Source organism: Petromyzon marinus, chromosome 30, assembly GCF_048934315.1.
Source record: "Petromyzon marinus isolate PM22_M1 ecotype Great Lakes invasive population chromosome 30, UKy_Petmar_22M1.pri1.0, whole genome shotgun sequence".
Taxonomy (NCBI): domain Eukaryota; kingdom Metazoa; phylum Chordata; class Hyperoartia; order Petromyzontiformes; family Petromyzontidae; genus Petromyzon; species Petromyzon marinus.
In genome coordinates this window covers 720,957-732,925 of record NC_133696.1, presented here as the reverse complement: position 1 = coordinate 732,925, position 11,969 = coordinate 720,957, and the positions used below count along the sequence as shown (strand labels likewise).

Below are 11,969 nucleotides of genomic sequence, written 5' to 3'. Positions count from 1 at the left end.
ATACAAAGATCCCCCGTATAGCCTTCGACCGACGGTCAGGGCAAGTGCAGTTAGCCAGCACCTTTGAAGGCCGGCACGGTACCAGAGCCACACGCGGCCGTCTTTGTCTCGTGGAGACGCCTCCACGCATCGCGCCAGCGACCCATCCGCGGCTGAGTCGACCTCGGGAGTGGGGGCGGCAGGACCGCTTCAGATGATCGCCACCGATCGCCCTTGACCGTGAGCGCGGGTCAGGAACTCGCGCGCGTGTCCTCGGCGCAGCGCCCCAACCGCTGCGCCACCGCTCCCCCCCACGCGGGGCTATTTAAGCGGCGCGCAGAGAGCGGCATCGGCGTCGTGGATCTCCATCACCGCCTCTGTCGGTGTGATGGCTGCGCACGCCGTGGGAAGACATCGGCCAGTGCTGCTGAAGTAGACGCGAGTGATGTGCTGTGTGCATGCACACGCGTGAGCACACACGCACAGACTCTGACATAGCAACGAGCGTGCAAGGAAATCCGAGGATGGAGGCATCACGGACCGATGTGTCGGTGACTCCGTTGCCTTCGAAACCGGCGTCGTTGCAACTTTGATGCTACTGCTGCTGCTGGCGGTGATGCCGAAGATGATGACGAGAATGGCGATGATGATGATGATGGTGGTGAGAGTCCTGCTGGGTTTAACGCTTACAAGTGAGTCCTTCGCTTCTGCCCGCATACACAACCCTATCTCGTAACTTATCTCCTTCTCCTCCTCCTCCTCCTCGAACGGAGCATTCTGCAGCGTGCGAGTCTCATGATGCAGATCGCCACACGCGCGACGTCTAGACGCCAGATCGCTCGATAGGTACACCCAGTGAGTGTGCACACACACACATTGGGGTTATACTGTGAGTGTGTACACACACACAGACTGGGGTTATACTGTGAGTGTATACACACACACAGACTGGGGTTATACTGTGTACACACACTGGGGTTATACTGTGAGTGTGTACACACACACAGACTGGGGTTATACTGTGAGTGTGCACACACACACTGGGGTTATACTGTGAGTGTATACACACACACATTGGGGTTATACTGTGAGTGTGCACACACACATTGGGGTTATACTGTGAGTGTATACACACACACACTGGGGTTATACTGTGAGTGTGCACACACACATTGGGGTTATACTGTGAGTGTATACACACACACAGACTGGGGTTATACTGTGTACACACACTGGGGTTATACTGTGAGTGTGTACACACACACACTGGGGTTATACTGTGTGTACACACACACATTGGGGTTATACTGTGTACACACACACATAGGGGCTATACTGTGTACACACACACACACATTGGGGTTATACTGTGTGTACACACACACACATTGGGGTTATACTGTGTGTACACACACACACACAGGGCTATACTGTGTGTACACACACACATCGGGGTTATACTGTGTACACACACACAGGGGCTATACTGTGTACACACACACTGGGTTTATACTGTGTACACACACACACAGGGCTATACTGTGTACACATCCACACGGGGCTATACTGTGTACACACCCACACGGGGCTATACTGTGTACACACACACAGGGCTATACTGTGAGTGTGTACACACACACACTGGGGGTATACTGTGAGTGTGTACACACACTGTGGTTACTGTGTGTACATACCCACACTGGGGTTATACTGTGTGTACACACACACACTGTGGCTATACTGTGTGTACACACACACACTGTGGTTATACTGTGTGTACACACCCACACTGGGGTTATACTGTGTGTACACACACACTGTGGTTATACTGTGTGTACACACACACGCACTGTGGCTATACTGTGTGTACACACACACACACTGTGGTTATACTGTGTGTACACACACACACTGTGGCTATACTGTGTGTACACACACACACTCTGGCTATACTGTGTGTACACACACACAGGGCTATACTGTGTACACACACACACAGGGGCTATACTGTGTACACACACACAGGGCTATACTGTGTACACACACACACACATGGCTATACTGTGTACACACACACTGTGGCTATACTGTGTACACACACACAGTGGGGCTATACTGTGTACACACACAGGGCTATACTGTGTACACACACACGGGGCTATAATGTGTACACACACACACACAGGGCTATACTGTGTACACACACACTGTGGCTATACTGTGTACACATACACACGGGGCTATACTGTGTACACACACACACACTGTGGCTATACTGTGTACACACACTGTGGCTATAGTGTGTACACACACACACACTAGGGCTATACTGTTTGCACACACACACACAGGGGCTATACTGTGTACACACACACACGGGGCTATATTGTGTACACACACACAGGGCTATACTGTGTACACACACACACGGGGCTATACTGTGTACACACACACACAGGGCTATACTGTGTACACACACAGGGGCTATACTGTGTACACACACAGGGGCTATACTGTGTACACACACACACACACAGGGCTATACTGTGTACACACACAGGGGCTATACTGTGTACACACACAGGGGTTATACTGTGTACACATACACACTGTGGCTATACTGTGTACACACACACACAGGGCTATACTGTGTACACACACACACTGTGGCTATACTGTGTACACACTGGGGCTATACTGTGTACACACACACACACAGGGCTATACTGTGTACACACACACACTGTGGCTATACTGTGTACACACACACACAGTGGGGCTATACTGTGTACACACACACATTAGGGCTATGCTGTGTACACACACACACAGGGGCTATACTGTGTACACACACACAGGGCTATACTGTGTACACACACACACAGGGGCTATACTGTGTACACACGCACGGGGATATACTGTGTACACACACACACAGTGGGGCTATACTGCGCGTCCCCTACATTGCCTTCTTCTTTAGAGCGGCACGGCCCGTGGTTACATGGGGGGCGTCGTCTGCTCGCATCTCCCTTCCCCCATGATCTCCCACTCTGCCTCTTCTCTTTGTCACATCCACCGTCCACACATCTCCTTCCACGCCACCCCCATCCCACCACCACCACCATCTCACCCTCCCTCGGCCTTCCTCTGCTGATCCCTGCCCTGTCCCGGAGGAAGCTCAACAACCCCGATACGTGGCTGCATCATCCTCATATCTTCTAAACACGTGCCCGAAACCACATTACGTAGCCCGTACTGTTTAAAGCAAGCTGCGCATACGATATGGAGAAACAGATAACGCCGGCCAACTGCTCGACTGGGTAATACACATCACTGGATGCCAGCTGATATCGTGGCATATCGTGGTCTCTGTGGACTCGCTCTAGGGTGTCTGTCGAGGATGGTCAACGTGTCTCACCTGCATCGCTGTGTCCCTCTTTGTGATTGCTCAGCCACCGTGAAGATCCCCGCGAGTTGTGTCGCCCCAGACGGTCGAAGCGCACAGCAGTCGAGCTCCTCGTCGTCTCTACTCCGAAGCCCGCGATAGACTCTGCCGAGGTCTGTCAACACACTCCATCACTCACCTGCGTAGGCTCGCTTAACACGCTCCAGCAGCAGCCACCTGCCGGCTTGCTCCACCGGGGCAGAGATCGGCCGCGATGCTCCTACTCCTGCTGCTGCCCAGCCTGGCCACCGCGGTCGCTCTCCTCGCGTGCCGGAGCAGCCACGCGGCAGCACCTCGCTCCTGCCCGGCTCCCTGCACCTGCGCGGGGGAGGTGGTGGACTGCAGTGGCCGAGCCATCGCCTCCTTGCGTCCGGGCAGCGTCTCCTTGCCTCGCTACGCCAGCGTGCTGGACCTGAGCCACAACCTCCTGCAGAAGCTGCAGCCTGGCTGGCTGTCGGGCTCGGCGGCTCTCAGCCGGCTCAGCGTGGCTCACTGCCGGCTCAACTTCATAGCGCAGGGGGCGTTCAGCCCGATGGGGCATCTGCAGCACCTGGACCTCTCCTCCAACCGGCTGGGCTCGCTGGAGGCGGACACGCTGGAGGGGCTACCGGCCCTGGAGGTGCTGCTGCTCTACAACAACTCCATCTCGCGGCTCAACGCGGCGGCCTTCACGCACAGCCCGCTGCTGCGCGCCGTCTACTTGAGCCACAACGCGCTGCTCCGCGTGCCCGCGGACACCCTGGTGTCCATGGGTCGGCTGTCGCTCTTCGACGTCTCCTTCAACCGCGTCGCCTCCGTGCCCGTGCAGGAGCTGAACGCGCTGCCGGCTCCTCTGCGGGACGGGCTGCTCTTGCACGGGAACCCGCTGGAGTGCGAGTGCCAGCTCTATCTGCTGCTCGCCTCGTGGCGCAGGAGACGCTTCCGCTCGGTCACCGAGTTCGCGGACGGGGAGATGCGCTGCGCCAGACGGGCCGCGGCCAACGCCACGGCGCTCGCCACGACCGCCATCGACCTCCTGCAAGCTCGCCCCGAGGAGCTGGGCTGCTCCCAAACCGGCGGCGACGTTTTCCGCGCCTCCTACAGAGCGCACCTCACCGACGTGCTCACCATCCCGTGCGACGTCCTGGTCGTGGGCCAGAGCGGCACCGAGTACGAGTGGCTCACGCCCTCCCGCACGCTCGACTCGGTCCGCATCCTACCGGGGGGAGCTCTGGAAATCCGCGCCCTGGAGCCCGAGAAGCTGTCAGGCGAGTACACGTGCCGGGCGTGGAACGCGCGCCTCCGCATCAACGACTCGGTGACGGTGAACGTCACCGTGATGGACACCCCGCCGCCCGAGAGCTTCAGCACGGGCCTCACCACCCTCATCGCGTGCAGCGCCACGCTGCTCATGGTGCTCGTGTACCTTTACCTGACGCCCTGCGGCTGCAGGCGACACGCGCAGCACCGCAGGCGCGAGCACCCCCAGTCGCGACCGCGCTGCTGCAACAGCTGCAGCTACTGCTGCTACAGCTGCTTGTGCTTGCGCTGCTGCGGGCACGACTATGACGACGCTGCTGCTACTGCTGGCTGCTGTGGTCCGTGCAGTCATGGTGGCGGTGGTGGTGGTGACGGCGGCGGTGACTGTTGTCAATTTGGCCACTCGATGCACGCCGATGTCAGCGGTGGTGGCGGCGCGGTCGCCGGTGGAGGCCGAATGTCGTCGCACGCCACCAACAGCCGGGCCCCCGGCCACTCGGTGTTGCTGGGGCCGGGGAGTTCGTGTCCCGGCACCGGGGCCAAGCACGTGGCCTTCCGGGAGCCGGCGGCCGCGTCGCACAACGGCAGCGCGGGGGCGCGCCTCCTCGTGCGCATCAAATCCGACTCGGAGTCGGCGAGCTCCGTGTACTCGGACGCCACGACCGTGCGCGAGTGCTGAACTCTCCCCAGAGGGCCGCTGTGCCACTCGCACCGCCGGCTGCCGCCTAGCGCGCACGCAGCCCGCGCGTTCAACAAACAGTGACATCGTGGTGGTGGTGGTGGTGGCGAGGCGCGCATCGCGACGTACTTCGCGCATTCATCAGCAGCAGCCTCGTGAGGGAGAGTGCGCAGTGGAGTGTGTACACTGGACCGACTTGCGTGTTGGCCAATGGTCACTGATTGGGGCTGTCCCGAAACGTCAGCCTGCCGTGTACACTCTTCTTCTGGCATACGGCTGTGTTCATGACGAATGTGACGAGTTAACGGTGTGTGGTGTGTGTGGTGTGTGTGGTGTGTGTGTGTGGTGTGTGTGTGTGTTACGGAAGGCGTATGTCTGTGCTGGCGCACACGTGCCTGTAAATCCAGCGTTTTGCAGGCCAAGGGGTTGGTGGATCACCTAGGGATTTGAGGTGGGTAGGGGCTTGACAGGGAGCTGGCTGGACAGCTAAGTTGCCTCGCGAGGCCGCCTACGTGCAGCGGGGCATTGCAAGCGATTCCCCCCTCGTAAGTGCAGTTGCAGCTTCTGTTCCCACACCGACTCACTTTACAAACATAATTAATAATATCCATAAGAGGTTTTTTTTTTAGTTAGATTGCCTAAATATAAATGTGCCGTTAAACCCGCCACCACCCGACACAGCTAACTAGTAAGGGTTGTCGCGTAAGCAGAACGTGCCAATTCGTCACGAGTACAGCACTCCGGTTGTGTGTTGCCACAACATTTACAATCTGAGTACGACTTCGTCAGTAATTACAACTAGCGTCATCAGCCGATAGCCAGATTTAATTGAAACTAAATAATGATTGGCGAAGCATGCAGATGGAGCAGGAATCACCGGTGGAAGGGCACAGCTACCCGACGCGTCATGAGGACGCGCGCGAATGTTCATGCCACCGCCGAGCCGAGGGAACGGCGAAGCGGCGTTGCTTTGACGCCGAGACGACGCCGAGACGGAGCGAGCCGCCGTCACGGCCACGGATTCGTCCGCAGCGCCCGCGCGGGAGTGGTGCGCGGCCTGGCGCGAGAAGGGCGCCGCGTGCGAGCGGTGGACAGCAGCAGCAGCCACGTGGCTCCTGCTGCTGCTGCCCCACGTGGCTCCTGCTGCTGCTGCCCCACGTGGCTCCTGCTGCTGCTGCCCCACGTGGCTCCTGCTGCTGCTGCCCCACGTGGCTTCTGCTGCCCCACGTGGCTCCTGCTGCTGCTGCCCCACGTGGCTCCTGCTGCTGCTGCCCCACGTGGCTCCTGCTGCTGCTGCCCCACGTGGCTCCTGCTGCTGCTGCTGCCCCACGTGGCTCCTGCTGCTGCCCCACGTGGCTCCTGCTGCTGCTGCCCCACGTGGCTCCTGCTGCTGCCCCACGTGGCTCCTGCTGCTGCTGCCCCACGTGGCTGCGACTGCTGCCCGCGCTGTACCCACAGGCGGCAGTGGCAGGAGGATGCTGCCAGTGTCGATTCAGTGATGGATTCGCGTCTGAAAGGGTTCATTGTTAAAGCCGCGGAGAGGTGGCAACACCGAGAGGGGTCCGTGCGCTCACAAAGAACGACGCCACCGCTCCCGCTGTGAGTGACCGCGCGTTCTGTAACGCGGCAGGGGGCGATGGGGCGGTGTTGTCCAGACGAGCGCAGTCCTCGCGGCACAACACGACGGAGTAGAACGCCGCTGAGGAGTCCTTGTGCCCACTTCTTTCGACGTGAGAATGTAAATTAAGTCGTTGCACGCAGCACGCGCCCGATGATTGCTAAACACGTGTCCCGTTACGTACGGCGCCCATTCAGACTTAAGATAGAGATCGTGTGTGTGTGGGTGTGTATATAGGTGGGGAGCGGTGGCGCAGCGGTTAGGGCGCTGCGCTACGAACCCGTTGTCCCGAGTTCAATTCCTGCTCATGCGATGTGTAAACATTGACACCTGGGGGACAAAGTCGGTCGGGCGTGGTGCTGGCCACCCATTCATTATCCGAATCATAAATGCTTGCGAACAGCACTTGCCCCAAAAGTATGTTAAGTCTATAATGGGGATCTGTGCCTTTGCCTTTTTTTGTCACACTCGGCGCAGATAACTGATGAAACCTGATACATATTTTGTTTTTAAATCAACACATTCGTTAATAACAGTGCGGACTTAAAAGGATGTATATGTATTAAACACGCGATATGTTGGGCAATGGCTCTTGTTCATAGCACATAAATGAAGAAGGCCCATTGCCTGAAACGCCTCCTATTATATATTACATTTTAAGACAACGGTAATATGAACGAATGTGTTGAGTTGTTGTTGTTGTTGTGTGTGCCAACGCAGCATCGCCAAATAACTTCACGCATTTGCTCACCGCATTGGCCCCACCAGTCGACACCGGCTACACCGACAATGGGTGTTTGTCAATCGTCCCGAGTCGAGTGAGTATGTATCAGAGAGGGCTGATTCGGAGTAAGCTCGCTCTATATACTGTATATGGTATGCACGTGTAAACTGGAGGTGTGCTTTGCAATCATCAGGTGCGTGCAGCGTTTAACGATGGGTTTCGATGAGTCGAGTTGATGGGGACAGCGCTGACAAGTCCTGCTCCCTGACTGCCCCCTCCCGGTCCGCACTCACCGGGGCTTCATTTCTCACGGGGTGCATTTACAGGAGCTCAGATGCCGCACAGCTCCGGCTGAAATCAAGCCCCGGCATTAACCGCGCGGTTAGCATTGACAATCCGTGAGCGTGTAGCAGCGCAACCCGCCACTTAGAGCGCCCGGGGACGCTCTGGTAATGGGCGAGCTCATCTCAATCAATAAACCATTCCCTTCCATCTCATATTCATCTCGTGGCCAAACAAAACACGCACGCACACCACGCGCGCCCGGACGCCCCAGCTCGCTGAACCCGCACCCTTCGCCACGGTTCGGCTCTCCGGGGCGACCAAACCAACCTCGCACCCTCCGGATGCGTGGAGGCCGCACCACCGATGAGCACGGTTGGCTACGTACGGTGCGAAAGACCTTCAACGTGCACGCGCGCGTACTTAGCCACCCGGGGTTATTGCAATCGAGTCACTTCATGCAGAGTTACATTCCGCAAGTTGGGGCATCATCATCATCATGATGGTGCACGCTGGATGAGGGCTTCCCCACACCGTGCCGGTCGCGGCGGAAGGGGGGGTCGTTTGACCATACTTCACCACGCTGGTCCACGCGCATTATTTTTGTTGCACTGCCCCCTGCTGCCTGCAAAGTAGCCCGTCCGCTCCCTGCAACACCTCCGATGTGCACTGGCCCTTCCATTCCCCGTGAAATCAATGGTCAGAGTGGACGGCGACCCAGTCTCTTGTACGACACTCGCTCATGACGACATCACGTAACTATCCGTTGTCCCCATGCAGCTAACTCTCCTGTCTAAATACAAGCATCATGAATACACAGCAATGCCTTCTGTGGGCGCGTGTAATGCATGGGGGCACGGCGCGGGGAGAGAGATTCACGGGAAATGTCGAAACTCCCTGGATCGGTGGGAGCTGCCGGCTTTTCGCGTCCAGCGAGCAACGTATCGCTGTGAATTGCGTTCGGCCGTGGTCCGATTTACAGATTCATTGACACGAACGAAGACAGGGCAATTGCCTTAGAGAAGACAGACAGTGTCCAGAGCCTTAAGATACGATGTGAAGATTCATGGGACACCGTCGGAAATCAGGGAATTACCCTGGCAGTCCATTCTCTCGCATCTGTCAAGTAGCGCGCGCACAGCCATGAAGGATGTTCGGTCATTATCTAATTAACGGATTCATGGGACGGAAACAAAAGAAGGCAGCGCCGCTACTCCGGTGCGACGGGCATTGTCTGAAGCCTCGTCCTCTCGTGTCGACCATCACCGCCGTTATCTCATCACTGACGTTCCAATTCGATTGTTCTCTTTGCAAATCGGCGGCGCGCAATGCTCGATTGGTAAACGTGAAATAACGCGAATAACTGGATGAGAGACGAGCTGTTAGGCTCTAAAAATCGCGAATATCCTCCCGTGCAAATGATAAAATTGTACGTTGCGTGGCCGTGAGTGAGGTACGGTAGTCGCCAATGTGCGTTGTGTCGTAGCACAGACATTCAACAAGACGCCTTAGTCACACATTTGAACAATGTTATTGATTACTTGTCTTTTCATGTGCCACGTGTTTGTGATGATGCTTATTTCGTAAGAAAGAGCATTTATACCTAACCAGGTTGGGATTGGGAACGAAACACACTTCATGACATTTTATACAATTCTACATCAAGAGTGCCACGTCAGATCCATTCTTCGCGTGGCCGCAATTAAAATACAGCGAGTTCACAATTTCGTCGCCATCCCTTTTAAATATGGCCATCGGTTCAATACATTCGCAAGATTAACTACTTTCATTATAATAACTACTTTATTAACTAATTTTATTCAAACTAGATTCGAAGCTTTCGTGACTGCAGGAATTACTCTTTGGTTCTTTCGGTAAAGTCACGTAGGTAAAAAATAAAATAAATGAAAACAACTAAATTAAATCACGACGTTTCGGTTGCAACACAAGCAACCATCATTAATCTAAGAATGAATGATAAACACATACACGGGACAGCATAGGCAGACACACATGCAGAGAGAGACACACAAAGACACACAGTGTCTCGCTCGGTGTGTCTTTGTGTGTCTCTCTCTACATGTGTGTCTGCCTATGCTGTCCTGTGTCTGTGTTTATCATTCATTCTTACTTAATGATGGTTGCTTGTGTTGCAACCGAAACGTCGTATTCTATTATTATTTTATTTTCTACGTTACTTTACCGAAATAACCAAAGAGTAATTTTATTCATAATAACAATGGCACAGGGTCTTCACGTGGAATCCACAGTTGACAGTGCACTCTGATAATTTACTGAAGCGAGTAGCTGGTCTTTCTCACCAGGGTGCAATCCCATTGAGAGAGGTGAAATCTCATTGAGAGAGGTGCAATCCCATTGAGAGAGGTGCAATCCCATTGAGAGAGGTGAAATCTCATTCAGAGAGGTGCAATCCCATTGAGAGAGGTGCAATCCCATTGAGAGAAGTGTAATCCCATTGAGAGAGGTGACATCTCATTGAGAGAGGTGCAATCCCATTGAGAGAGGTGCAATCCCATTGAGAGAGGTGTAATCCCATTGAAACCGGTGCAATCCCATTTTCAAGGGAGACCCAGGCTCCAAAAGCCAAACAGAGGAGGAGGTACAGCAAATGAACAGGACACCAATTGCCAAGCAATACAAATGCCGTAAACTCTTCCGTTTTGTGTGATATCAGTTCAATCACACTACAGTGGAACGTACTGACACAAGTGTAGCCTTGACGAGGTAGAAGGAATGCGATTTTTAAGAAACATCACCATTCGTCGCAGGCTTATAGCCAACGACCGCACAAAAATCCCATTAGATTCAATTTTGGTTTTCACTTAATTTGCCTTTTTGCAGCTCTGGGACTTAACCGCGCTGCTTGCGTTGACATTGCGATGCACAATCTCAGCAGGGCATTACGAGGCGCCACGATGGGCCCTATGGCACATCAAGAGAATACTCCAGAAGTCGTTTTGGAACGTCATATTTCAGACCAATTCTATGACAACGTGCTTATCGATTAATCATAATCTCTTCAAATGACGGCGATAAAGCAATCACTCTATACAATGGGGAAACAGCAAAATAAAAAGAGCCATTCAAAATGTTTCACGTGAGAAAGTGCAGGGCGATTGTGCGAACCCAACCGAAGAGTGACAAGCAAACTGCCGAGTCGTGAGCGTACACAGAGCAACAACAACAACAACCACAGCCACCATATATAATATGGAGCCAGCGTTTCTCTTATTCCCATGTCGCTCAGCCAGTGCTCTCGGATTCAGTTGCTAACTGCATCACTTTAACACGTGGGCTAACTGCCCGTTGAATATTGTTCGCAAGGTCGTTGTCTAATCTGTTGACGTGCAATGTTTGGAGTTTGAGGACTCGAAGAGCTACGTGCATTGTTGTACTCACCCGTCTGCGCGCGTGTGTGTGTGCACGTCTGTCTGCGCGTGTGTGTGTGTGTGTGCGCGTGTGTGTGTCAGTGTGTGTGTGTCAGTGTGTGTGGCCTTTCATCTCAGTCACCCATAGCACCACCTGGGTCTACCCCGTGACCTTCTGCCAGCGGGCCTTCGACACTTTCACGTGGCCCCACAGTGCACATGGCCTGGCACAAGCACCGCGGAGTCGTCGCCGCCTCTTAGTGTTGTTGTTGTTGGCCAAGTCGTGTTCATGTCGGGGAGATTGGACGTTAGAAAGCACGCGCGCGCACACTCGCGCTCATTGGCACTGAAGTGAGACTGGTTAAGACGGCCGTGTGTCACTCCGCTGCTGAATTGGAGCCCTCCCGGCGCGTCAGTCTTGGAGGGTTTATTTGACCATACTTAATCACGCTGGTCAACACGGGATTTGGGGAGGGAATGGGTAAGGGCGGTCGGTTCGAATATCACTCGTCACTGAGTTGGCCTCGGCTGGGAATTGATCTCAGGTGCCCGGGTTCACAGTAGGCACCGCCACTGCTTTACCTGCTTACACCCCAATCAGTGAAGAGCAACAT

The 11,969-nt window shown here is 54.9% G+C and overlaps 1 protein-coding gene across 1 annotated transcript; it reads left to right on the top strand.

Moving 5' to 3' along the window:
* The first annotated feature begins 203 nt into the window (after positions 1–203).
* On the top strand, positions 204–7,586 carry AMIGO1 (adhesion molecule with Ig like domain 1). The gene is made up of 2 exons (XM_032963118.2): positions 204–671; positions 3,432–7,586. The coding sequence occupies exon 2, from the start codon at positions 3,639–3,641 to the stop codon at positions 5,340–5,342; it is 1,704 nt and encodes a 567-aa protein (XP_032819009.1). The 5' UTR covers positions 204–671; positions 3,432–3,638; the 3' UTR covers positions 5,343–7,586.
* Positions 7,587–11,969: the final 4,383 nt, after the last annotated feature.

What these genes read in the sequence shown, in the direction of transcription:
- AMIGO1 (XM_032963118.2), top strand. Translation starts at nt 3,639, where the DNA reads ATGCTCCTACTCCTGCTGCTGCCCAGCCTGGCCACCGCGGTCGCTCTC.